We start from the raw sequence: 27,197 nt of genomic DNA, 5'->3' as shown, positions 1-27,197 counted from the left end.
ACTAAGACCTGTCTTCGGGTATTCACTTCCAAGATTGAATCAGAGCATGCATAAACAATCATGCTAACGGTACAGGCTAAAGGTGTACGGAAACGCATTTCCAGCCTGAGGTTACCTTGGGACACCACCGAAAGATTCTGAGCTGTCATCATCAGGTGATAAATTGAAAGCATACAATGTGTAACCCTCTGCAAAATAATTTCTGTCAATAGGTAAAGAGAAATCTTTTAGATGCCTCCCGATAGCCAGGAATAGATTGTAAAATTCTCGCACAGATTTGTTATTAAATTGAGGTTGGAAAGCCTTAGCAGGGACCTGACGTCCGTCCTGACACAGAGCTAAATACTCTGCATTGAAGTGATGAAAATTAAATGGGTTTTTATTTAAGCTGCCCATATTAGAGGCATGATCAACCAAACCTATAACCATGTATCGTGGTAAAGGGCCTAGAAATAGGTTTTCTTGACTGCAGATTCTACTGCCCACAGGTTTTCATGGTAATTCTTTGGAGAGGTTAAAGGGCATTTCCTTTCATCAAAGTCTGTGAGTGACTCAGACGAACTGCCGGAGATACACTTTTTTAATAAAAGGCGTGGCTCCCAACACTTTTAAACTAAAGTCCCCGTCCTGGGCAGACATTAGGCAAAACTCATCCTTGGCCCTGGTTAATTTTAGTCTTAAATCACCCGCATGTAAGAGTAAACGTTCTTGAAAGAAAATGTTAGAGTGTATAGGGCCTAGCAGATGAAACTCTCGAGATTCGGCACAGTAGCGAGCGCGTGCCTCCAGTCCTTTCTTTTCACCGGTAGATGGGTCTGTCGATTCCATAGAGACTCCTGCAGTATCCTTGCTAAACAGCCCGGCGCTGAATTGTGTCTTGAGAGTGTCTTCAGAGTAGTTGAGTAAGCACTCCAGGATGGCCCTATATGGGTATGTGGCACTGCTTTGACTGATTAGACGTTCACCCAAAGTTACATCCACTTGGGAGAAGATGGTGGCCACTGGGTAATTAATGTTTTCGTTCTGATCCGTTTTAAGCTCAACACGAATGTTTTCAATATATTTCTTGCTTACAGGTACGTAGTGTGGCTTGTCGTAGGTGACAGTGACTATGTCCCCATCCTTTTCGTCTATATGAACTGTTCTCAGGAGTGGCACACAGCTGTCTCCGACCCTTTGATAGGATTTGATGTCGGTATACACAAATATGTAAATTGTAAAATCCTGCAAGTATATCCGCAGGGAATGGGAATAATTTATCTTTCACATACGTCCATTTATTGGGACCCATCCCCAACATGTAGGCTAAATTACGCTGGTCTTTATTCCTCCAGCAGCATCTCCTGAGATTTGTACACGTTTATGTATAGGGTTGTAGATCAGGAATATTTCCATATTGTTCAGTGTTAGGAGTTCATTTAACCTCGGAGAAGATCCTGTCGACGGTTCTATAGAACCCTTTTTTAACCTTAATAAGTTCCGATTTTTATTTTTTTATTCCACCTTTATTTAACCAGGTAGGCTAGTTGAGAACAAGTTCTCATTTACAACTGCGACCTGGCCAAGATAAAGCATAGCAGTGTGAACAGACAACACAGGGTTACACATGGAGTAAACAATTAACAAGTCAATAACACAGTAGAAAAAAAAGAAAAAAGAGTGTCTATATACATTGTGTGCAAAAGTCATGAGGAGGTAGGCGAATAATTACAATTTTGCAGATTAACACTGGAGTGATAAATGATCAGATGGTCATGTACAGGTAGAGATACTGGTGTGCAAAAGAGCAGAAAAGTAAATAAATATAAACAGTATGGGGATGAGGTAGGTAAATTGGGTGGGCTATTTATCGATAGACTGCAGCGATCGGTTAGCTGCTCAGATAGGAGATGCTTGAAGTTGGTGAGGGAGATAAAAGTCTCCAACTTCAGCGATTTTTGCAATTCGTTCCAGTCACAGGCAGCAGAGAACTCGAACGAAAAGGCGGCCAAATGAGGTGTTGGCTTTAGGGATGATCAGTGAGATACACCTGCTGGAGAGCGTGCCATCGTGACCAGTGAACTGAGATAAGGAGGAGCTTTACCTAGCATGGACTTGTAGATGACCTGGAGCCAGTGGGTCTGGCGACGAATATGTAGCGAGGGCAAGCCGACTAGAGCATACAGGTCGCAGCGGTGGGTGGTATAAGGTGCTTTAGTAACAAAACGGATGGCTGTGTGATAAACTGCATCCAGTTTGCTGAGTAGAGTATTGGAAGCTATTTTGTAGATGACATCGCCGAAGTCGAGGATCGGTAGGATAGTCAGTTTTACTCGGGTAAGTTTGGCGGTGTGAGTGAAGGAGGCTTTGTTGCGGAATAGAAAGCCAACTCTAGATTTAATTTTGGATTGGAGATGCTTAATTTGAGTCTGGAAGGAGAGTTTACAGTCCAACAGGCCAGGTCGATGAAGACTGCTGCACAGTACTGTCTTTTATCGAAGGCGGTTATGATATCCTTTAGTACCTTGAGCGTGGCTGAGGTGCACCCATGACCAGCTCGGAAACCGGATTGCACAGCAGAGAAGGTACGGTGGGATTCGAAATGGTCAGTGATCTGTTAATTAACTTGGCCAGCTCGAAGACTTTAGAAAGGCAGGACAGGATGGATATAGGTCTAACAGTTTTGGTCTAGAGTGTCACCCCCTTTGATGAGGGGGAAGCTTTCCAATCTTTAGGAATCTCGGAAGATATGAAAGAGAGGTTGAACAGACTAGTAATAGGGGTTGCAACAATGGTGGCGGATAATTTTAGAAAGAGAGGGTCCAGATTGTCTAGCCCAGCTGATTTGTACAGGTCCAGGTTTTACAGCTATTTCAGATCAGCTATCTGGATTTGGGTGAAGGAGAAGCTGGGGAGGCTTGGGCAAGTAGCTGCGGCTGGTGCGGAGCTGTTGGCCAGGGTTGGGGTAGCCAGGAAGAAAGCATGGCCAGCCGTAGAGAAAAGCTAATTGAAAATCTCGATTATTGTGGATTTATCGGTGGTGACAGTGTTTCCTAGCCTCAGTGCAGTGGGCTGCTGGGATGAGGTGTTCTTATTCTCCATGGACTTTAGTGTCCCAGAACTTTTTGGAGTTAGAGCTACAGGATGCAAATTTGTTTGAAAGAGCTAGCCTTTGCTTTCCTCACTGACTGTGTGTATTAGTTGCCGACTTCTCTGAAAATATGTATATCGCGGGGACTATTCGATGCTAGTGTAGTACGCCACAGGATGTTTTTGTGCTGGTCGAGGGCAGTCAGGTCTGGAGTGAACTAAGGGCTATATCTGTTCTAAGTTCTACATTTTTTGAAAGGCCTACTTATTTAAGATGGTTAGGAAATTACTTTTAAAGTACAACCAGGCATCCTCTACTGATGGGCTGAGGTCAATATCCTTCCAGGATACCCGGGCTAGGTCGATTAGAAAGGCCTTGAAGACCCATTTGTGACCAAGCTTTAAATTCCTGACTGATGTCTTGAGATGTTGCTTCAAGATATCCACGTCATTTTAATTCCTCGTGATGCTAACTTTTTTGATAAGGGCACCAGTCCCTCCTGAAGCAAAGCACCCCCACAACATGATACCCCAACCCCCATGCATCACTGTTGGGATGTTGTTCTTTGGCTTGCAAGCCTCCCCTTTCTCCTCCAAACATAATGATGGTCATTATGGCCAAACAGTTCTATTTTTGTTCATCAGACCAGAGGACATTTTTCCAAAAAAGTACAAGTTGCAAACCGTAGTCTGGCTTTTTATGGCGGTTTTGTAACAGTGGCTTCTTCCTTGCTGAGCGGCCTTTCAGATTATATCGATATAGGACTCGTTTTACTGTGGATATAGATACTAGAGGTCGACCGATTAATCGGAATGGCCGATTAATTAGGGCCGATTTCAAGTTCATAACATTCAGAAAAATAAAATAAATAATTCTGTATTTTTGGGCCCCGAAGTGCCGATAAAACAATAAAAAATAAATATATATATATATCTTTATTTAACCTCTCATCTGGCCAACATCCAGTGAGGTTGCAGAGCGCCAAATTCAGTTACAGAAATGCTCATTATAAAAATTCAGAAAACAAGACATATTTTACATATGTTTAAAGATGAACTTCTTGTTAAACCAACCAGTGTCATATTTATAAAATGCTTTTCGGCGAAAGCATACCTGGCCCAGAACATACCTAGCCCAGAACATAGCCCAGTTGACAAATTATTACAAACAGTAACCAGCCAAGCAGAAGCGTTACAAAACTCAGAAATAGAGATAAAATTAATCCCTTTCCTTTGATGATCTTCATATGGTGGCAATCAGAAGACATTCATTTACTTAATAAATGTTTCTTTTGTTCGATGAAGTCTCTTTATATCCAAAAACCTCAGTTTTGTTAGCGCGTTTTCTTCAGTAATACACAGGCTCAAACTCAGTCAAAACAATCACACCAAAAAAAATCAAAACTGTATCCGTAAAGTTCATAGAAACATGTCAAACGATGTTTATATTCAATTTTTTTGCCTATTTAGTTTTTTAGCATAAATGATCTATAATATTTCAACCGGACAACAACGTCGTCAATATAAAAGGTAAACAAGTTAGGGTCCACTCGTTCAGACTGGTCTTACTCCCTCATTTATAAGAATACAAGACTGTTGTCATCTAGTGGAAGGTATAGGAACTGCAAATTGAGTCCGAATCAATGGATACTGTAATGGCATTGAATAGAAAACTACAAAACCAACAAAAAAAACCTACTTCCTGACTGGATTTTTCTCAGGTTTTCACCTGCTAAATCAGTTTAAACTTTGGAGTGTAATCTATACAAATCTACCAGTTATATGCATATCTTATCTTCTGGGCCCGAGTAGCAGGCCGTTGAATTTGGGCATGCTTTGCATTCAAAATTCCAAATGCTGCACCCTACCCTAGAGAGATTAAAAACACATTCTTATTGTCAATGACGGCCTAGGAACGATGAGTTAACTGCCTTGTTCAGGGGCAGAACGACAGATTTTCACCTTGTCAGCTCGGGGATCCAATTTTGCAACCTTACAGTTAACTCGTCCAACGCAATAACGACCTGCCTCTCTCGTTGCACTCCACAAGGAGACTGCCTGTTACACGAATGCAGTAAGCCAAGGTAAGTTCCGAGCTAGCATTAAACTTATCTTATGAAAACAATCATCATCACTAGTTAACTACACATGGTTGATGATATTACTAGATATTATCTAGCGTGTCCTGCGTTGCATATAATCTGCCTGAGCATACAAGGATACAAGTATCTAAGTATCTGACTGAGCGGTGGTAGGCAGAAGCAGGCGCGTAAACATTCATTCAAACAGCACTTTCGTGAGTTTTGCCAGCAGCTCTTCGTTGTGCATCACGCATTGCACTGTTTATGACTTCAAGCCTATCAACTCCCGAGATGAGGCTGGTGTAACCGAAGTGAAATGGCTAGCTAGTTAGCGCTCGCTAATAGAGTTTTAAACACCACTCGCTCTGAGCCTTCAAGTAGTTGTTCCCTTTGCGCTGCATGGGTAACGCTGCTTCGATGGTGGCTGTTGTCGTTGTGTTGCTGGTTCGAGCCCAGGGAGGAGCGAGGAGAGGGGCGGAAACTATACTGTTACACTGGCAATACTAAAGTGCCTATAATAACATCCAATAGTCAAAGGTAAATGAAATACAAATGGTAGAGAGGGAAATAGTCCTGTAAGTCCTATATTAACTACAACCTCTTACCTTGGAATATTGAAGTCTCATGATAAAAGGAACCACCAGCTTTCATATGTTCTCATGTTCTGAGCAAGGAACTGAAACGTTAGCTTTCTTACACAGCACATATTGCACTTTTACTTTCTTCTCCAACACTTTGTTTTTGCCATATTTAAACCAAATTGAACATGTTTCATTATTTACTTGAGGCTAAATTCATTTTATTGATGTATTATATTAAGTTAAAATAAGTGTTCATTCAGTATTGTTGTAATTGTCATTATAAAAAAATAATAATAATAATAATAAATTGGCCGATTTAATCGGTATTGGCTATAATGGTCCTCCAATAATCGGTATCGGTGTTAAAAAAAATCATAATCGGTCGACCTCTAATAGATACTTTTGTACACGTTTCCTCCAGCAACTTCACAAGGACCTTTGCTGCTGTTCTGGTATTGATTTGCAATTTTTGCACCAAAGTACGTTAATCTCTAGGAGACAAAACGCGTCTCCTTCCTCAGTGGAATGATGGCTGTGTGGTCCCATGGTGTTTATACTTGCGTACTATTGTTTGTACAGATGAACGTGGTACCTTCAGGTGTTTGGAAATTGCTCCCAAGGATAAACCAGACTTTTGGAGGTCTACAATTTTTGGCTGATTGGCTGATTTCTTTTGATTTTCCCATGTCAAGCAAAGAGGCACTGAGTTTGAAGGTAGGCCTTCAAATACATCCACAGGTACACTTCCAATTGACTCAAATTATGTCAATTAGCCTATCAGAAGCTTCTAAAGTCATGACCTAATTTTCTGGAATTTTCCAAGCTGTTAAAAGGCACAGTTAGCATAGTGTATTTAAACTTCTGACCCACTGGAATTGTGAAACAGTGAATTATAAGTGAAATAATCTGTCTGCAAACTATTACTTGTGTCATGCACCAAGTAGATGTCCTAACCGACATGCCAAAACTAGTTTGTTAAAAAGAAATGTGTGGAGTGGTTGAAGAACGAGTTTTAATGACTCCAACCTAACTGTATGTAAACTTTAGACTTCAATTGTATGAAACAGGGAAGACGTTAGGTAGTCGTTACTACGCTAGCCAGGAGATGCACCTGGCTTGAGACTAACTGGTGCTAGCTTCGGGACAAGGGTGTCACCGACGTCCTGCACAGGAAGGAATTACAGACGGAATTATGACGGCAGACCAGTCGTGATGGATCGAAGGGGCTCCTTGTTGACAAAGGGTCCAGGCCAATTGGCAAAAGAGGTATTGTGGCTGGACTAACTTTGTTTGCTAGCCGGGAGATGCACCTGGCTTGAGGCTAACTGGTGCTAGCTTCGGGACAAGGGCATTAGCTATTAGCCGATATGCTCAGGGTTGATATTGCGCTGTGCAGATTGGCAGGTATTATCCAGGCCAAAAGCCGGCTAGTGTCTGAGCTAAAAAGGTAAAAGCTGCTAGCAGTGGCTAACAATGACTAAATAGCTAGTATGTAATTGTTTAGTTTCTGATGGCTAGGTTCTGATGGCTAGGTTCTGATGGCTAGGTTCTGATGGCTAGGTTCTAGCTATAAGGACTAAAAAAATAGCAGATTCGTATCACATTGGGTGAGGCGGGTTGCCGGAAGGTATATTTAATTTAAAAATGGAAAAAGAGATTGAAATATACTGCAATATATTTCAAAGACAAAAAAAACATAATATTTACAACAGCAAGCACGTCTTACTGCAACACCATCTTGGATTACAAGATGACTCAGTTAAAAACCATTGGATTTAGCTAACTCTGACATTACTTAGTATTTCTGTGCCCACCAAAACTGTTTTTCCAGCGTAACATAAGGAGCAACTAAATGATACGTAGGTCGAGTGCATTTCAGAATACAAAAAAAACTGTCAAACAGCAAGATCCCGTATTTAAGTTGACAAGCGTAACGTTATGACTATAGGAGAGAAACTAGGTACAACATACCATTAAATTCACACCATGCTGGAAACCCCGCCTTCTACTGGTGATGAGCGCGAGACATAGATTTATTCCTTAAATTTAATACCGCACTTCACCGACCCAGGAAGGGGTGGGGCCAAACAGATGTTTTACCTCGTTTCCTTCTTTCAGGGAACAGTAATTATAGTTAGGTTCTAATTAGGTTCTAATTTTTCAGAGTAAATAACTCACGGACACTAGAGAAGCTTAACCAAATGTAAATATTGGTTAAGGGTCGTTACAGCTGTAATTCAGACACAAACATGTTCTCACAAGTATATATACCCCACTTTGGACACTTATTCTCTCCAATCCTTACATCTTCTGGTTCGACAGGAAGAGGGAAACAGGATACTAAACCCTTACTACTCCCTTCGGTGATCTGACCTGACATCCTGACCTCAACCCCTCCTTCACCTAATCCACAGATGTCCATCCGCTTCCCCTATAGCAATCCTGTTATCCCCTCCCATCCACCCAGCACATTCCACAGGCACTCTGTCTTTCTACAGATCTCACTCTTTCATATACTCTGCGTCTGACCAATCATGTCTTTAATATCTCAATGTTCAAAGTTTAGCCCGAATCCAACAATAGTCATAAAGTTACACTCCCTTTCAGTCGGTCAACTTCGATAAAACATACTATGGGGAAATACAATCATTCCCCAAGCCGACCCAAACGAAAACTAAATGAAATGGCGCATGGCAGATCACCCAGACCTGACCACACAAGATGCGTCAGTTGTCAATTTATTCATTGTCTTTTGTTTGAAACACTCCTGTCAATGTTGAGTAAGGATGCACACCTGATTACGCATATAGAAGTAGGACTAGTCTACCTGGCCTGCGCGCAAATGTAGGCCTATAAAAATGGGCCTATTTGGGGATGTCTGATAGTATTTCTGATTGTCTTAACGCACCACCACTAATGAGTTGTGGAGCTTCTTAAATAAAAAAAATTCTTCACCTCAAACAGCAAGTAAACAAAGTCTAATCAAAATCAATTGCGAATGACAATAGTTCCTCAAAGTATTTTCGTAAAAGATTTCCAGCTCTCACCCTTTCGATAACCACTCGGGATGAAAGGCAAAAATGTAATGCTCTGATCCAGTGGAAATGTCATGAAATAACTGATTACTTCTTATCCTTTGCACAAATAGTCGACAGCTGTGTCTGTCCTGAACTCACTGGTGCCCGGAAACTCTGAGGGCCTAGAATACTTCATACAATGTTGCAAGTTTTGGAGGCCAGTTGATACAATGTTTCAAGTTTGTTGTAAACAGGCCAAGTGCAACCAATGTGGTTTCTAGGATATTTATTTTTATCATGATATTTCCTACCTGCAGAACAATGTTTTTAGTTGTTGGCTTTATGTAGGCTATTTTTTTTTTTTACATAGTTGGCAATGGCAATAAAAGTTACTTTTAGATTTGTATAATTTTAATGTAGATATAATGTAGATTAATCACAGACAATAATTTTGAGATACTATTATAAATTAAATGAAACTGTTCCACGAAAATGTGCATATGAAAATCATAACTGGCACCCAGATTGGTAGAAATGGTCAGATAATTTGGCACTACAAATGGAAAAGGTTGCCGACTACTGCTGCAGTCTATTACTAGTCTATTAGTCTATCGATCTGTAGTCTGTTAGTCTATTACTGAAAACTTCAGGAGCAGAACGGCAGAATTTAGTACAGCAGCGGAGGGGGGAGGTTCTTCTGGTCAGGTCATATTGATGACTGGCTCCCTCTAGTCAGGTCATATTGATGACTGGCTCCCTCTAGTCAGGTCATATTGATGACTGGCTCCCTCTGGTCAGGTCATATTGATGACTGGCTCCCTCTAGTCAGGTCATATTGATGACTGGCTCCCTCTAGTCAGGTCATATTGATGACTGGCTCCCTCTAGTCAGGTCATATTGATGACTGGCTCCCTCTAGTCAGGTCATATTGATGACTCAGGTCTTATTGATGACTGGCTCCCTCTAGTCAGGTCTTATTGATGACTGGCTCCCTCTAGTCAGGTCATATTGATGACTGGCTCCCTCTAGTCAGGTCATATTGATGACTGGCTCCCTCTAGTCAGGTCATATTGATGCTCCCTCTAGTCAGGTCATATTGATGCTCCCTCTAGTCAGGTCATATTGATGCTCCCTCTAGTCAGGTCTTATTGATGACTGGCTCCCTAGTCAGGTCTAGTCAGGTCTTATTGATGACTGGTCTCCCTCTCAGGTCAGGTCTTATTGATGACTGGTCATATTGATGACTGGCCTCTGGTCAGGTCAGGTCTTATTGATGACTGGCTCCCTCTGGTCAGGTCATATTGATGAGGTCAGGTTATTCAGGTCTTATTGATGACTGGCTCCCTCTAGTCAGGTCTTATTGATGACTGGCTCCCTCTAGTCAGGTCTTATTGATGACTGGCTCCCTCTAGTCAGGTCTTATTGATGACTGGCTCCCTCTAGTCAGGTCATATTGATGCTCCCTCTAGTCAGGTCATATTGATGCTCCCTCTAGTCAGGTCATATTGATTGATGTCATATTGATGACTCCCTCTCAGGTCAGGTCATATTGAGTCAGGTCTGGCTCCCCCTCTGAGTCAGGTCATATTGATGCTCCCTCTAGTCAGGTCATATTGATGCTCCCTCTAGTCAGGTCATATTGATGCTCCCTCTAGTCAGGTCATATTGATGACTGGCTCCCTCTAGTCATTTGTGTGTCTTATTTAATCAAACAAGTTCAGTACATATAGATTTTATGAAAACACATGCAGCGATTGGTATAAAGAAAAGATGACTCCTGGTTGACCAAGATGTATTTTAGTTGTGGACAGCACTAGAACATGATTTTGGTGCTCCGGACACCATCTCACCATCTCAGTGCTTGAGGCTTCAATACAGACACCCTGGTTCAAATCCAGGCTGTATCACAACCGGCCATGATTGGGAGTTCCATAGGGCGGCGCACGCCGTCCAGGGTAGGCAGTCATTGTAAATAAGAATTTGTTCTTAAACTGACTTACCTAGTTAAATAAAGGTTACATTTAAATATATAAATAAGTGTTATGACAAACCATTTTTTACAAATCCATCAAGGCACCAACTTTGAGAAGGGTTTAAAACAAAGGTTTCAAACCAATTCATGAATGTAATTGAATATAGGTATGTCTTACCATTAATGTAATGGCATGAAATAAAATTGGCTGAATATTATACAATGACTTATCAACAGCTCTAATAATTTGCCCCCACAGGAAATCTTTACTGGCAATTATAGAATATACGATATAGCATCAAAATCTGTTTAAAACGATAATTTTGACCTCATGGATGCCCAGTCCTTGTATTCATAGTGTAGTGAATTCAGGGGGTAGCCCTGAGCTGAACTCAAACCTGAGTCCAGCGACTGTTAAGCCAACACCTTATATCTGTTAAGCCAAGATGTCTGAATTTCTTGACGAGGTCACTATGTGTTGGGTTACGGTTGCCACAATAGCTTTCTCTATGAATTTGAGTGGTTACACTTCTCCTTCCCCAATCCCTCAGCTGTTTACCAAACCAAGCCTCTGGGCAGCCATTTTGTTGCGGTTTAAAAACACACACACAACCCAGCAATCTGCAGTTGAAACAATATCAGAGCTGTAATTCCACCACTGTTTTGGATATAAGATGATGATGGGGTTGGAGAAATGTAACTACAGACAGACCGACCTATGGATGCAAGGACTGACCATCCATGATATCAACATTATAGTTTTAACCACGTTGAGGCTATAGTGTTGATTTATATAGTTTCTAAACATTGGAGAAAAAAACAACTTATTTTGGGTTCTGATGGAGTACAACAGTTGAATTACGCTCATGAGGCATGTGTTATATTCTTCAAGAATCAATGACTATATATAAATAATTTAAAGGTCACAATATGGATGTAACAATTGCAGATTTCCGCTTTAACACCAAAAACTAGTTAAACAACTGCAGAGTTTGTGCCTCTGTATTTAAGACTAGTGTTAATCCGGGAAAGGTTTTTCAAAACCATCTAACGGTTAAGTTCACCGTTAGAACCATTGGATGGGAAACCGGGCCCAGATATCCAGTTTCCTCCACTTCTTCCTCCTCCTCCTTTTTCGATGTAACAGTCATCTCCCCCTCCTCCTCTTCATAAACTGCATCCTCCTTCTCTTTCACTCTGAACGCATCTTCCCCTTCTTTCACAGTAACGGCCTCGCCCTCTACTTCTCGTTTTCTGTGATATCCTCCTGTTCTTTAGGAGGAGAGTGTCGAGGAAGCTACCGAGGTGTCTGACTAACTGTTGCTGCTGTTGAAAGAAGCGTTCCGTCCACTCGTTTATACGTCACACTAACAGCATTGCCTTAACGTCGCACATCTGCTGACTGGAGTGGGTAACGCAGTTGAGTAAAATGTATATTTAATTTTCAGTCAAAAAGTAAAAGTGTAGGAAGCATGAGTTTTTACTCACCAGTGTAACAACACAGTGTGATTAGACTTAGTAACTGAGTTGTAGTCACGATCTGGTTTCCTATAAGCACAAACAGTTGTGGTTTTGCGTCATTACATATTGATTCACGTATTTCCGGATATCTTCTAAACTACTAATGCACTTTTTCTCAACGTCATATGGAGGATCTACAGAGTTTGTATGCTTGCTCGGTATCTTGCTCAAGCTTTCAAATGTTAGCCACGCCTTATGCTTTCCATGCACTGTGTGGTTGTGTTATCTAGTGGGAACCCGTTAGCATGGTAGGCTCTGGTGCCTTCTTGCTGTGGGCACAAAACGAAAGAGAAAATCATACGCGCTTGCTCCTTTTTGTTTTGTCAACTTGTCGATATGGATGTTACGTTTGATACCAGAGTTACGAGGCATGCGTCAAAATCGCTAAGCAGTAAACTTCAACGCAGTGTTCCTGAAGCCTGTATCACTTTATACGTGATCAATGACGTCTGAAGCTTAATTTCATCAAACAACCACCTGATTGATTTGGTATTGGACTTGTTCGACACTGCAGGCGACTGCCAACTGACTGATCTACACATCACCTTGCATCATAAATAACTACTCATTATTATTTATAAATCAGTCAGCAAGTCACCATTTACCTACAATGCAGCATGGATTTTATGCAAAACGAATAGGAAATATAGTCAAGGCGTTGACAAGGTTATAAATAATGATTTAGAATTGGAATAATAATTGTGTCCTTCAAACTTTGCTTTCATCAAAGAATCCTCCATTTGCAGCAATTACAGCCTTGCAGACCTTTGGCATTCTAGTTGTCAATTTGTTGAGGTAATCTAAAGAGATTTCACCCCATGCATCCTGAAGCACCTCCCACAAATTGGATTGGCTTGATGGGCACTTCTTACGTATCATACGGTCAAGATGCTGCCACAACAGCTCAATAGGGTTGAGGTCCGGTGACCGTGCTGACCACTCCATTATAGACAGAATACCAGCTGACTGCTTCTTCCCTAAATAGTTCTTGCATAGTTTGGAGCTGTGCTTTGGGTCATTGTCCTGTTGTAGGAGGAAATTGGCTCCAATTAAGCACCGTGCACAGGGTATGCATTGCGTTGCAAAATGGAGTGATGGATCTTGAAGAAGGAAGACTCTTTTACCCTGTACAAATCTCCCACTTTACCACCACCAAAGCACCCCAGACCATCACATTGCCTCCACCATGCTTGACAGACGTCATCAAGCACTCCATCTTTTCTGCATCTCACGAATGTTCTTGTTCGTGATCTGAACACCTCAAACTTAGATTCATCTGTCCATAACTTTTTTCCAATCTTCCACTGCCCAATGTCTGTGTTATTTTGCCCATCTTAATCTTTTATTTTCTTTAAAACATGTGGATGTGAAATATGAAATATGGATGTTTCTTTGCAACTCTGCCTAGAATGCCAACATCCCGGAGTCGCATATTCACTGTTGACGTTGAGACTGGTGTTTTGCAGGTACTATTTGACAAAGCTTCCAGTTGAAAACTTGTGAGGCGCCTGTTTCTCAAATTAGACACTAATGTACTTGTCCTCTTACTCAGTTGTGCACTGGGGCCTCCTATTCTGGTTAGTGCCATTTTGTGCTGTTCTGTGAAGGGAGTATTACACATTATTGTACGAGATTGTCACGAATTACTAGGAGTGGTGGGTGGAATCAGGCGCAGAGAGCAGGGTTCAGTAGATTGTAAATTTATTCTCCGGTTCACAAAAAACGGTCACGCCAACACACAGAGCGCATAACATTTGACCAGCCCAAACACAGGACTAAAATAGTCCGGAGAATACATACAGGAGAACCACCAAATAACAGAATAACTGAAAAAAAAACAATCCCGCGACAACCTACTATACAACGACCGCCGAGCACCACTCGAACAGGCAGGGGAGCCAACTTCGGTGGAAGTTGTGACAGAGATCTTCAGTTTCTTGGCAATTTCTCGCATGGAATAGCCTTAATTTCTCAGAAAAACAATAGACTAACGAATTTCAAAATAAAGTTATTTGTGTCTGGCCATTTTGAGCCTGTAATTGAACCCACAAATGCTGATGCTCCAGATACTAAAGTAGTTTAAAGAAGAATAGTTTTATTGCTTCTTTAATTAGAACAACAGTTTTCAGCTGTGCTAACATAATTGCAAAAGGGTTTTCTAATGATCAATTAGCCTTTAAAAATTATAGACGTGAAGAATATAAAACATTAAAATATAGAATATATTTTGATTTGTTTAACACTTTTTTTGGTTACTACATGATTCCATATTAGTTTTTTTTAATAGTTTTGATGTCTTCACTATCATTCTACAATGTAGACAATAGTTAAAATAAAGAAAAAACATTGAATTTGTAGGTGTGTCCAAACAATTGACTGGTTCTGTGTATGCATTGTGGAGGAGAACTGATCCTAGATCTGTACAAAGGCATAACATCTACAGCAGGAACAACTGTCTGTGTTAAAAAGGCCCAGCTGGATTGAATTGAGATATTTAAAATGACATATGAGTCTGAAATTATTTGTAATATTTTTTTAAAGGAGTAGGGAATTTTTCACAATTAGGAAATAATATTTCATATTTTACTTATACCTCAACCAGCATTGTGAATGGTGTCTTAGGCAGTGATATACTAGACCATGGCAGTAAATCTAAAACTTAGGTGTTTTTAGTCATGCATGAAAGTTCTGTGGTTATAAGTTACTGACCTTAGAATACATTTCTGGCCATGCTGGCAGGGTCTGAATCAAACCTAATGTCCACCTGGTACACTGGCAGGATCTGAATCAAACCCAATGTTCAGGGGAGGGAAGATTGGTCAACAGGGTGATGATTATGGTTGTTCTACTGCCTGATTGTTGTGCAACAACACTGTTTACAAAAGCTTTGTTAAAGAACAAGAAGGACCACACACTGTTTACAAAAGCTTTTGTTAAATCAGCACAACAGTTTTCAGCTGTGCTAACATAATTACAATGGGGTTTTCTAATGATCAATTAGCCTTTTAAAATTATTATTTTGGATTAGCTAACACAACGTGCCATTGGAACACAGGAGTAATGGTTGCTGATAATGTGCCTCTGTATGCCTTTGTAGATATTTCATAATAAATCAGCTGTTTCCAGCTACAAAAGTCATTTACAACATTAACAATGTCTACACTGTATTTCTGATCAATTTGATGTTATTTTAATGGACCAAAATGTTGATCTTTGAGCAAGGACATTTCTAGGTTACCCCAAACTTTTGTAAGGTCGTGTACATCTACATGATGTATTGCTATACCATGTAGGAGCAGTATAGACCTAGTCTGTTCATTATATACATCTACATGATGTATTGTTACACCTTGTAGGAGCAGTATAGACCTAGTCTGTTCATTATATACATCTACATGATGTATTGTTACACCTTGTAGGAGCAGTATAGACCTAGTCTGTTCATTATATACATCTACATGGTGTATTGTTACACCTTGTAGGAGCAGTATAGACCTACAGTAGCTAGCTACTTACTTAGATTTACTCAATGAAACTGCCTTAAATGTGCTGTAGTAAACCTTTTTTTATTCGCACTAATCAATCAACACAATCAGGTCTTTGTATGTCTCAATATATTATTATTATTTAATTAAATCCATTTAAAATAATCTTTGTCTGAAAATAAAATATGATCCTCAACTGCGTTTCCCCTCCAGTCAGCAGACGGCGATGTGTGTCTTTTAGGCGATGCTGCCAGCGTGACGTATGATCTAGTGGACGGTTCTTCTGAAACAGCTGGTCAACCACCTCGGTAGCTTGCTAGCCAACATAGCCGAAAGATTCAAGCTATTAATACGAATTCGGTGTATATTAGCTACTGTGTTTTAGACACACTTCTGTCGTATCTACTTGTTAACCTATTTAATATTACGTTATTTTGTATTAGTCAGCAAAAGTAGCTGGCTGATTAAGTTAGCACTAGCCTAGTCGCTAATGATAGCTAGCTAGTTAACATCCCCGAACATGAGCTCCCTAAACTACTCTCCTGTTAAAGAAGAGGAGGTCTGCTGGACGGAGGAAGAAGCTCTGGGGCTGAACATTGTCGTGAAAGAGAGAAGGAAGAGGAGGATGTCACAGTTAAACAAGAAGTAGAGGGTGAGACTGTTACAGTGAAAGAAGAAGAGAAAGACGTTTCAGTGAAAGAAGAGGAAGACGAGTTCAGAGTGAAAGAAGAGGAGGATGCAGTTTTTGGAGTGAAGAAGGAAGGGGAGATTACTGTCACATTGAAAGATGAAGAGGATGAGGTGGGAGATCTGATTAACACCAGTAAGTACCGCCTTAAATGTGTTTTTAACTTTGGATATTCGGAGTTGGCTCGTCAATACCTCTTCAACGGAGGGGCAATAGGATGATGACTGATATGTCTAGAATCAGACGATGTAGATAACAAGCCACCCCTTGTTTTATCCGTGCCGTTTCCAAAAAGTGACTTAATATATATATTTGAGAAGGGTCTATCTGCTGACCGCAGACTGTGGGGTACGGCATGTAGAGGTTTTCATGTAGTGATGTTTTAGTACACACCGTGCCCCCCAATAGTGCCATGTGAGAGTTGTGTTGGCTACACCAAAGATTATGGATATACTGACAAGATGTCTCTCCGCCCAAACAAGGGGAGTTGTTTCCACAAAGCGGAACGGCGCGTTGTCTAGCTCCCGCCTATCCTTTCTTTGGATTGGTGGATACTTCTTATTATTATAATATATTGTTTATATTCTATGAGGGTTGTTGACGTCAACCGCTTGTATTCAATGGACAGGGATGCAAAGCGACTCGCATGAATATGCATAGCGATCTGGAGACAACTCCTTTAGTGTTTTTATCAAAGTTGCCGGAGCTGTAGGGTAGACTAGTGGTTAGAGCGTTGGACTAGTAACCGAAAGGTTGCACGATTTACCTGGCAAGGTAAAAATCTGTCGTTCTGCCCCTGAACTAGGTAGTTAACCCATTGTTCCTAGGTCTTCATTGAAAATGAGAATTTGTTCTTAATGTTCTGAACTGACTTGCCGAGTAAAATAAAGGTTTTAACAAAAATGTCACTTAAGCATTACTAAACTTCTTTTGGATCAAGTAAACCTCACGTAGCAAATATGCCATTCATTTTGTTGTTGAACAAATTTGACACATTCCACATTGGAAAAATAGTAGGTAGTTGCAAAGTTAGCTAAAATGCTAAAGTTGTCTGTGATGAGATCTGAACATGCAACCTTTGCACTAAGAAAGTTGCTGGCTATGGGGAATTAATTTAAAGTCGAACTTGATTGTGCAAGTTGTTTGTGATCATTGTTTCCACTTGGATAAAACCTACTCTAGCTTGCTGCCATGACCTAGAGAGTTACAACCTACTGTAGCCTACTGGCATGACCTTGGGAGTTACAACCTACTGTAACCTACTGTGACCTACTGGCATGACCTAGAGAGATACAACTTACCATAACCTACTGTAACCTACTGACATGATCTAGAGATACAACCTACTGTAGCCTACTGGCATATCCTCGAGAGCTAAAGTTTTAAAATTCCTGGATTTTAAATTAATATTTCCCATAATAATTATAATTTGTATCTTCCTATCCACATGTGGGATCCCTCTCTTTCGTCATCCTCTCTACACCAATAACAGACAACTACTGTGGGACTCCCAATCATACAGCCTGGATACAGCCGGGATTTGAACCAGGGACTGTAGTGACGCCTCTTGCACTGAGGTGCAGTGGCTTAGACCGCTGCATCCTTGTGTGTGTGAACTATTTAACTGTACTAGAATGCTTTAAAGGCCGCTACATTTTTAAATATTGGTTATCGGTATCGTTTTTTGGGGGCATGGAAAATATTGGATATCGGTATTGGCCAAAAATGTAATATCGGTCTCAGGATAGTAGCTTGATGGCCACTAATGTTCATTTTTGCGCCCCCAGACAAAAGCGCACACCCAGGCAAAGTGCAAGTCTCTGGGCTTTCAGCCTCAGGAGATGGAACTGGGTCTTGTAGGCCGGGCTCATCAAACTAATATTTGAATATATATATATATATATATTTCAAATTCAAAATTCACTAAAACTTTGCTAAATATTCACTAAATTCTTATACACTTTAAGAATACTGCTGGAGCAAACGGAAAACACATTTTTACAGAAATGTTTGATGATTGACTTGGTGACCACTGTTTTTCACACTGGCTTTTATTTTAATGAACTCCCCCAAACAAGACCAAATCTGAAACAATCATAGACTTATATGTTTCACAAGTTTGGCCACACAGTACAGCACAGTAGACACCTAAGTAACTAGATAATCTGTTTGTCTTTGACAGGAGAGAGACCAGAATCTCCCTCTGACAACGGGAAGAGTCCTTCAGGGCAATCAGACCCAGAGATGCCCAAAGAAAAAGGAGGACATCACTGCTCCCACTGTGGAAAGACTTTTACCAAGTTAGGGAACCTGAATAGGCATGAGAGGACACACACAGGAGAAAAACCTTTCCAATGCTCCCAGTGTGGAAAGAGTTTTAACGAACTAGGGTACCTATTAATACACAAGAGAATACACTCTGGAGAGAAGCCTTACCACTGTTCCAAATGTGGAATGACTTTTACCTGGTTAGGGAGCTTGAAAACACACGAGAATACACACGGGAGAAAATCCTTTCCTATGTTCCCACTGTGGAAAGAATTTTACCCAGTTAGGGAACCTAAATCGGCACAAGAGGACACACACAGGAGAGAAGCCTTATCACTGTTCCCAGTGTGGAAAGAGTTTTAGGGTTTAGTGAGCCTGAAACAGCATGAGAGGACACACACAGGAAAAAAGCCTTACCAATGCACCATATGTGGAAAGAGATTTACCCAGTTAAAGTCCATGAAATTACATGGAGGAATACACACAGGAGAGAAGCCTTATCACTGTTCCCAGTGTGGAAAGAATTTTAGGGTTTAGTGAACCTGAAACAGCATGAGAGGACACACCCACAAGAAAAGCCCTACCAATGCTCCCTGTGTGGAAAGAGTTTTACCAAGTTAGAGGGCCTGACGAGGCATGAGAGGACACACTCAGGAGGGGATAAGCCCTACCACTGCTCCCTGTGTGGAAAGAGTTTTACCAAGTTAGGGGGTCTGACAAGGCATGAGAGGACACACACAGGAAGGGATAAGACCTACCACTGCTCCCACTGTGGAAAGAGATTTAACCTGTTGAGGCATCTGAATAAGCATGAAAGAATACATACACAGGAGGAGAAGACATACCACTGCTCTCAATGTGGAAAGATATTTTCCCAGTCAGAGGACCTGAAATCACATGAGAGAATAGAGAGACTGTGTTCTGACTTGTGTTTTTTGACTGAGAATTTGTGTTTTTGTTTGACACAGCAAAATCATATTGTTTAAATGAAAATATGACAAAAAAATAGGCCTGTCATGTCTAAAATCAAATGAAATATTTTCGTTTTCATTATAAATATTTTGTTTTCATTATGAGCTTTGATTAATTGTGTACAAGTATAAACCCTCTGATGTTGTTCATGATATGATTTGGATATTGATAAATGTAAATTATTATATAAGGAAGTAAATAGCCTTGGCTTGTAGCTGTTTCTGTATTATGAGGCAGCTTGATGTACAAGTACTTCCTGGACAGGACTCTAGTCTATTAAGTTATTACATATATTAATTGAATTTTGCTATTCTTCACTCCAACCTTGAATTAGATTTGATATTTGATTTGGATATTGTTAAATTACTTTGATTGGATACAGCTGCAGCCAAATATAGCTCCACTACTAGTGCCACTACTATACTATGATGGTCTCCACACCTTGTTATTGCACTAGCTCCACTACTAGTACCACTTCCCTACTATGATGGTCACCACACCTTGTTATTGTACTAGTACCACTACTATACTATGATGGTCACCACACCTTGTTATTGTATTAGTACCACTAACCTACTATGATGGTCTCCACACCTTGTTATTGTACTAATACCACTACTATACTATGATGGTCTCCACACCTTGTTATTGTACTAGCTCCACTACTAGTACCACTACCCTAATATGATGGTCTCCACACCTTGTAATCAAATGTATTTTCTATAAAGCCCTTTTTACATCAGCCGATGTCACAAAGTGATATACAGAAACTCAGCCTAAAACCCCAAACATCAATGCAGATGTAGAAGCACGGTGGCTCCCCAATTAAGGTTCAACCAGCCGCCTGTAGTTGAGAGGTAGTTCTGTAGTTGTGTACAGCCAGACTGGAAGGGTTCATGCAGATTGTTGGTAGATAGGTAGTTCTGTAGTATCTAGTCAGACTGGAAGGGTTCATGCACATTTTCTCAAGGTTGGTTTGATGGAGGCCGTTTTAAGGAAATTAGGCACAGTGCCTGAATTAAGAAAGTGATTCATGATTGTATGAGTCCTGTGGGAAAACGGTCCAAGGGGCAGGTAGTTGACCTCATATTATGGACCATTTCAGAGGCAGATGTTGGGGTTGTCAATGAGAATGTGGTGAAACTGCAGCTGGGAGGCTCAGTGTGAAGCAGAGAGACAGGTCTGAGTCTAGGGGTAGATTGTACAGTGAAACTGCAGCTGGGAGGCTCGGTGTGAAGCAGAGAGACAGGTCTGAATCAAGGGGTAGATTGTACAGTGAAGTAAATGCATTTATTTTGGATTTGGGGATTTGAAAAATGGTACTTTATTCAATGGAGTGGGTAAAGAAGGAGTTATTTAGTGGTTGAACTAATTTCTTTACTACAGAAAATATAATTATGGGGTTCCCGTCACCATTTGCAATGAGATTGGTAAAGTATAACTTGTGTGCAGTGTTCAGTGCCTCTTTGTATGCAGTCTGGTGATATACCAGGGCCTGAGGATGCACAGTTAGCTTTGTTTTCCTCTAGCTATTCTCCAGTTTGCTCCCAGCAGCTTTCATAGAACGGAGAACTTTTAAACGAGGCTGCAGAGCTTTGTTTGACTGAATTAATCTGACAATGCAGCGTTAGATGTAAAGTATACATTCTCATTCATTACAAATCTTCACTAATCAATCAACACATGCTTTCCTTTGTACGTATCAACATAATATTATTTAATGAAATACATTTTAAAAATACCCCTTTTTGTCAAGAAATTAAATAAACATTTCCTTTTCCGCGTTACCCACTCCAGTCAGTTGATGACGATCCTGCCAGTGTGACGTAAAATCTAGTGGACGAGACGCTCCTTCAATAACAACAGCAAGTCAGAAACCTCGGTAGCTTGCGTGGCGACATGGCCTAAACATTCAAGCTTTTTTAGACTGTTTCAGTGCATATTTCCCTATGTGTTTTAGACATACTTCTGTTTTATAGCTATTTGCCCCATTTATTTTAATATTTACGTTGTTCCTTAGGCAGATGTCATAAATTTGCATCGCGCGAGGCTAGTCGCTAAACTTCTCCCCTCCTGTTAAAAAGAAGAGGTGGTCTGCTGGACGTAGAAAGAAGCTCTGGATTTGAACATTGTCGTGGAAGAGGAGGATGTCACAGTAAATCAACAAGTAGAGGGTGAGTGACTTGTGTCATGCACAAATCAGATGTCCTAACCGACTTTCCAAAACTATAGTTTGATAACAAGAAATGTGTTGTTTTAATGACTCCAACCTAAGTGTATGTAAACGTCCGACTTCAACTGATGTATTGTTACACCATGTAGGAGCAGTATAGACCAAGTCTGTTCATTATATACATCTACATCATGTATTGTTACACCTTGTAGGAGCAGTGCAGACCTAGTCTGTTCATTATATACATCTACATCATGTATTGTTACACCTTGTAGGAGCAGTATTGTAGCGACCCGCACAGACAGCTGTGTGTTATGTCTTAGGCTAGGATGTGGTTGTGTTGTACTGACCAGTACCCGGTGTTCGCGGGGTCCGACATGTCAGTCAACCTGCTATCTGCCAATCACGGGAATGCCTGGAATGTTCTGATGCCGGGCATCCTGGTGGTTGGCGGAGTGGCGTGGAGGGGGTTGGGCAGGGGGTGAGCATTGGAAGTTAAGACCAGGTTCAGCCTTTATTCTCTCTCTTACGTCTGGGCTTCCCAAGAGAAGGTCACGATTGGCTTATGGGTTATCTGTTATCTTTTTGGCGTGTGCTACGGCCCAAACAGTAGCCTGTGTAAAGTTGGTTTAATAAACCGTCAATTCGCAAACTCGAGCCTCTGTCTGGACAATTGTTCCTTTATGATCTAGTCAGGTCATTACATTGGTGTCAGAAGTAAAAACGTTGATACAAGTTAGCCAGCTAGCTAGCTGACTTATGTCGCTAGCTACCGTAGGTGAGAACGGGGTTGAAAATGCGTCGAGGGAATCCGAAGGTGGAGGTAGGGGACGATTATGGCCAAGGAGGTGCGTGTGAATGGACGTCGGGGGTTCTGTCTGAGGAGATCGCCAGGGCGTCGGAGCGCAGAGGCCGCTTGAGGGAGGACGTTAGGAGCGATGGCGGCTGAAGCAGGCATGAGTGCTTCGTCGACTGTATTTCGCGCGGATTCTGGTGGGCGGACCGAAGTGGCGACGTCGACGCGGCGTGACGAGGAATCTGGGGCTCAGGATGTAAACAAACATGGCGGCGCCCAGTTCCCGGCTGCGTCCGTATCTGTTAAGACCCGAAGTATTCCGGTAAGGCGGATTGGGAAGCTTTTCATGCTCAGTTTGAACTGTTAGCTCATTTTAGGGGTGGTCGGATGAAGAAAGGGCACTGCAGTTGGCTTTATGCCTCACGGATGAAGCTCTGGCCTGTTTGATATTGATTAGCCCCGAGGACAGGCATGATTATGGTGCTTTAGTGGGAGCACTGAGGAGGCGCTATGGACAGTGTGTACAGCCCGGGCTACTGCGCTCCGAACTGAGTAATAGACGCAGGCAGCCTGGAGAGCCTCTACGGGTGCTAGCTAATGACATTGAGAGCCTCTCTCGGCGGGCATATGCTCACATGCCCCCTCCGTGAAGAGCGAGCTAGCACGGGACCAGTTCATACGGGCGCTCTCTCCTACGGAGCTGCGCATACAGACCCAGCTGGCTCATCCTGAGTCATTGCAGACAGCCTTGGAGATGGCTTTGGAGAGGGAGCTGGTGTGGGCTGGGGCTTCAGCTGGGGCTTTGGTGGGGGTGCAGGGAGACACACCCTCTGTGCGAGCTGGGGGCAGAGCAGCCCAGAGCCGGAAAAGCCTGCTTGGGTGGCCGAAATGACAAAACTCATTCGGGCTGTGTCGCTACAGGCGGCACGAAACACAAGCCCTGGTCCCAGGGTCTGCTGGGGTTGTGGCCAGCCAGGCCATCTGCGCCGAGATTGCCCCATGTCCCCCCAGAGCTCAGGGAAACGGCTCGGGGTCCGCATAGACCGGGTAGTGCGGACCCTGGCTTTCTATCCCAACCACCATCATCTTCAGGAGGAGCCCACCTGCACAGACGGGAAGCAAGGCTCCACTTCCCCCAGAAGCAGACGAGGGCAAGCGGATGGAGCCTGTTGTTGTGGTGGGCCGGACCTGTGTTGGGGACTTTTGTCATGTCCCTGTCACTGTGGAGGGGGTGCCCTGCTCCGCCCTGGTGGACACTGGGTCCACAGTAACCCTGGTGAGGCCAGATATTGTGCCAGGTTGGACTCAGTGTGAGCCTACAACTGTGCAGCTCCGCACAGTCACAGGTGAGCTGGCACCCATGAAAGGGAAGGGAATAATGACTCTGACAGTAGGGGGCAGGACTGTGCGTCATCCTGTGTGGGTGGCGGCTGTGCAGGACCCTTGTATCCTGGGGTTGGACTTTCTTAGGAGCACAGGCTGCCAGTTAGACCTAAATAGGGGCACACTGAGCTTCCAGGGAGGGACGGAAGTCACCATGGCCCCCCCTAATGTCACATTCACTCAACCCAACAAACCCTTTACTCCAACAGTTAAAGCAGCAGAGACTCATGGCTGCGCCCCCTCCCCCACAGCTGTGTGTGACTTTTCCCCAGTCCCCCTGTCACCTACGGCGGTGTGTTACATTCCCCCAGCTACCTCCATGACACAGCCCTCTGTGAGCCCGGGCCGCAACCCCCCAGCCCAGCTACCCCAGATGGGAGAGGAGAGGACACTGTCTGCAGTGAGGGAGATATGGGGGAGGAACTGTGTTGGTCTTGACCCCGAGCAGCAGGAACGGTTGTGGCAGTTGCTGTTTGAATTCAGAGACAGTTTTGCGTTGATTGAGGGAGAGGTGGGTCAGACTCATCTGGTGCAGCATGAGATCGACACAGGTGATGCTCGACCCATCAAGATGCGTCCCCGCCGTATCCTGCTGGCACGCCAGGAGGCGGCAGACAAGGCTGTGTTGGAGATGCAGCGGGCAGACTTCATTGAGCCCTCAGACAGCCCCTGGGCGGCGCCAGTCGTCATGGTTCCGAAGAAGGGGGCAAGCTGAGGTTCTGTGCGGACTACAGGCGGCTGAATGAGGTAACCAGGAAGGACTCATACCCCATACCACGTATCGATGAGTCGCTGGACCTGGTTAGGGGTCCTCCTGGTTCTCCTCACTAGACCTCCGAAGTGGCTACTGGCAGGTGCCCCTCTCCCCAGAGGCCAGAGCCAAAACTGCGTTCTCCACTAACAGAGGACACTGGCAGTTCAAGGTCCTGTGCTTTGGCCTGTGCAACGCTCCAGCTACTTTTGAGCGTTTGATGGACAGGGTGCTGGATGGCATCCCCGACAGCAGTGTCTGGTATACCTTGATGACATCCTGGCCCATGGCAGCTCCTTCCAGTCAGCCCTGGAGGCGCTACGGCGTGTGCTGGAGAGGGTGGCTGCCGCAGGTCTGAAGCTCCACCCCGAGAAGTGCCACTTCATGAGGAGAGAGGTGTCCTTCTTGGGCCACCGAGTGGGGAAGGAGGGGATCAGCACCATGGAGGACAAGGTAGGGGCTGTCAGAGACTGGCCCACCCCCACCGACCAGCGTCAGCTGAAGAGCTTCCTGGGCCTGGCCTCGTACTACAGGAGGTTTGTACGGGGCTTCTCAAGCGTTGCTGCTCCACTGAACCGCCTGCTGCCGAAGGACAAGGCTTTCACTTGGACAGTGGAGTGTGAGGAGGCGTTCAACACCCTCAAACGTGCACTGATCGAGGCCCCCGTGCTCGCCCCCTGACCTCACCTTGCCCTTTATCCTGGACACAGACGCGAGCAATGTGGGCATGGGTGGGGTGCTGGCCCAGGTGGGGCCAGAGGGGAGAGAGTGGTGGCGTACTTCAGCAAAACATTTGACAAACATGAGCGCCGCTACTGTGTCACCCGGCGGGAGCTCTTGGCTGTTGTGGCTTCCGTCAAACACTTCAAGTACTACCTGGGTGGTCTGCCCTTTACTGTAAGGACTGACCACTCTGCTCTCCAGTGGCTCATGTCTTTCAGAGAGCCTGAGGGGCAGGTGGCACGCTGGTTGGAGGAGCTTCAGCCGTATGACTTCACGGTGGTGCACAGGGCAGGTGCACGCCACTCCAACGCCGACGCCATGTCCCGTCGGCCCTGTACTGCAGACGGCTGCCGCCACTGTGAACGGAGAGAGGGACGGGAGAGAGAGCTGCGGGCAGAGGAGGGTGTCTGTGCAACAGTGTGTCGGGCGAGCGGGCCTGTCTGCTGCGAGCTGCAGACTGTCGACGTGGCTGAATGGCGGCAGCAGCAGGGACGGGACACAGACCTACAGCCAGTGCTACAGTGGGTAGAGGTGCAGGTGAGGCCACCATGGGAAGAGGTGACAGCGCTCTCACTCGCGACCAAAGGGTTGTGGTCGAAGTTTGAGAGACTGCGGCTGGCTGATGGCGTGCTACAGCGGGCATGGAAGGAGTCAGCTACGGGAGAGGAGAGGTGGCAGGTGGTGGTCCCAAAAGCATTGCGGGAGGCTGTGCTCCAGAGTACTCATGGGGGTGGGGACTGGACACTTTGGGGTCACAAAAACACTGCGCCGTCTCCGTCAGGGCTTCTACTGGGGGCAGCACAAGAGGGATGTGGAGGACTTTTGTCGCCGCTGTGACAACTGCACAGCGAGAAAGGGCCCCCCAGGCCGCTCTCATGCTCAGCTCCAACAGTTCCCAGTGGGGGCTCCCATGGAGAGGGTGGGAGTGGATGTAGTTGGGCCGTTCCCCACCACAGACAGTGGAAACCGCTGGGTGCTCACGGCCATGGACTATTTCACAAAATGGCCCGAGGCCTATGCTCTGCCTGACCAGGAGGCAGAGACCATCGTCGACGCCCTGACAGCGGGGATGTTCAGCAGGTTTGGAGCTGCAGAGTCCATCCACAGCGACCAAGGCAGAAACTTTGAGTCCCGTGTGTTCGCCACCATGTGTGAGAGGCTGGGTATGCACAAGACCCGCACTACTCCTCTCCATCCTCAAAGTGATGGCCTTGTGGAGCGCTTCAACAAAACGCTTGGACAGCAGCTGGCCATCGTCTCTTCCAAACACCAGCGTGACTGGGACAAGCACCTGCCTATGGTCCTCATGGCATGCCGCTCCGCTGTCCAAGACTCCACCTCCTGCACGCCTGCCCTCCTCATGCTGGGGGAGAGATCCGCACCCCTGCGGAGATGGCGTTTGGTCGGCCCCTGGATAGCCCTCATGTTCCTCCGGGGCCGGAGTATGCCCGGAGACTCCAGGACCGCCTGGAGACAGCCCACACCTTCGCCAGAGAGCAGCTGGTGAATGCAGGTGTGAGGCAGAAAAGGAACTATGACGTGCACACCCGGGGAAGGCACTTTGTGGCTGGGGAGCTGGTCTGGGTCTACAGCCCCCTAAGGAAAAAAGGCAGATGCCCCAAGTTGGACAGTCACTGGGTGGGACCCTGCAGTGTCCTGGAGAGGGTAGGGGAGGTTGTGTACCGGGTGCAGCTTCCTCCCAGGGGGAGAAAGGTGG

General features: G+C 44.0%; 1 protein-coding gene and 1 long non-coding RNA gene across 3 annotated transcripts in view; one reads left to right on the top strand and one right to left on the bottom strand.

Moving 5' to 3' along the window:
* Positions 1-12,450, bottom strand: part of LOC135542418 (uncharacterized) — a 32,122-nt gene extending 19,672 nt beyond the window's left edge. The window contains exon 1 of one of the 2 annotated variants that reach the window (XR_010456077.1): positions 12,209-12,450. This is a non-coding gene — a long non-coding RNA (uncharacterized LOC135542418). Of the gene's footprint in view, positions 1-11,733; positions 11,890-12,208 lie in introns of those variants that run through there. The other variant, XR_010456078.1, reaches the window with a different exon arrangement.
* Positions 12,451-15,301: 2,851 nt separating this feature from the next.
* LOC135541056 (zinc finger protein 391-like) lies at positions 15,302-19,124 on the top strand. The gene is made up of 3 exons (XM_064967188.1): positions 15,302-15,324; positions 16,278-16,549; positions 18,597-19,124. The coding sequence occupies exons 1-3, from the start codon at positions 15,302-15,304 to the stop codon at positions 19,043-19,045; spliced, it is 744 nt and encodes a 247-aa protein (XP_064823260.1). The 3' UTR covers positions 19,046-19,124.
* The last annotated feature ends 8,073 nt before the right edge of the window (positions 19,125-27,197 follow it).

The sequence above is a fragment of the Oncorhynchus masou genome, chromosome 6, assembly GCF_036934945.1.
Source record: "Oncorhynchus masou masou isolate Uvic2021 chromosome 6, UVic_Omas_1.1, whole genome shotgun sequence".
Taxonomy (NCBI): domain Eukaryota; kingdom Metazoa; phylum Chordata; class Actinopteri; order Salmoniformes; family Salmonidae; genus Oncorhynchus; species Oncorhynchus masou.
Note: the sequence above shows the minus strand (reverse complement) of the source record. Positions and strands in the feature narration are given on the sequence as shown.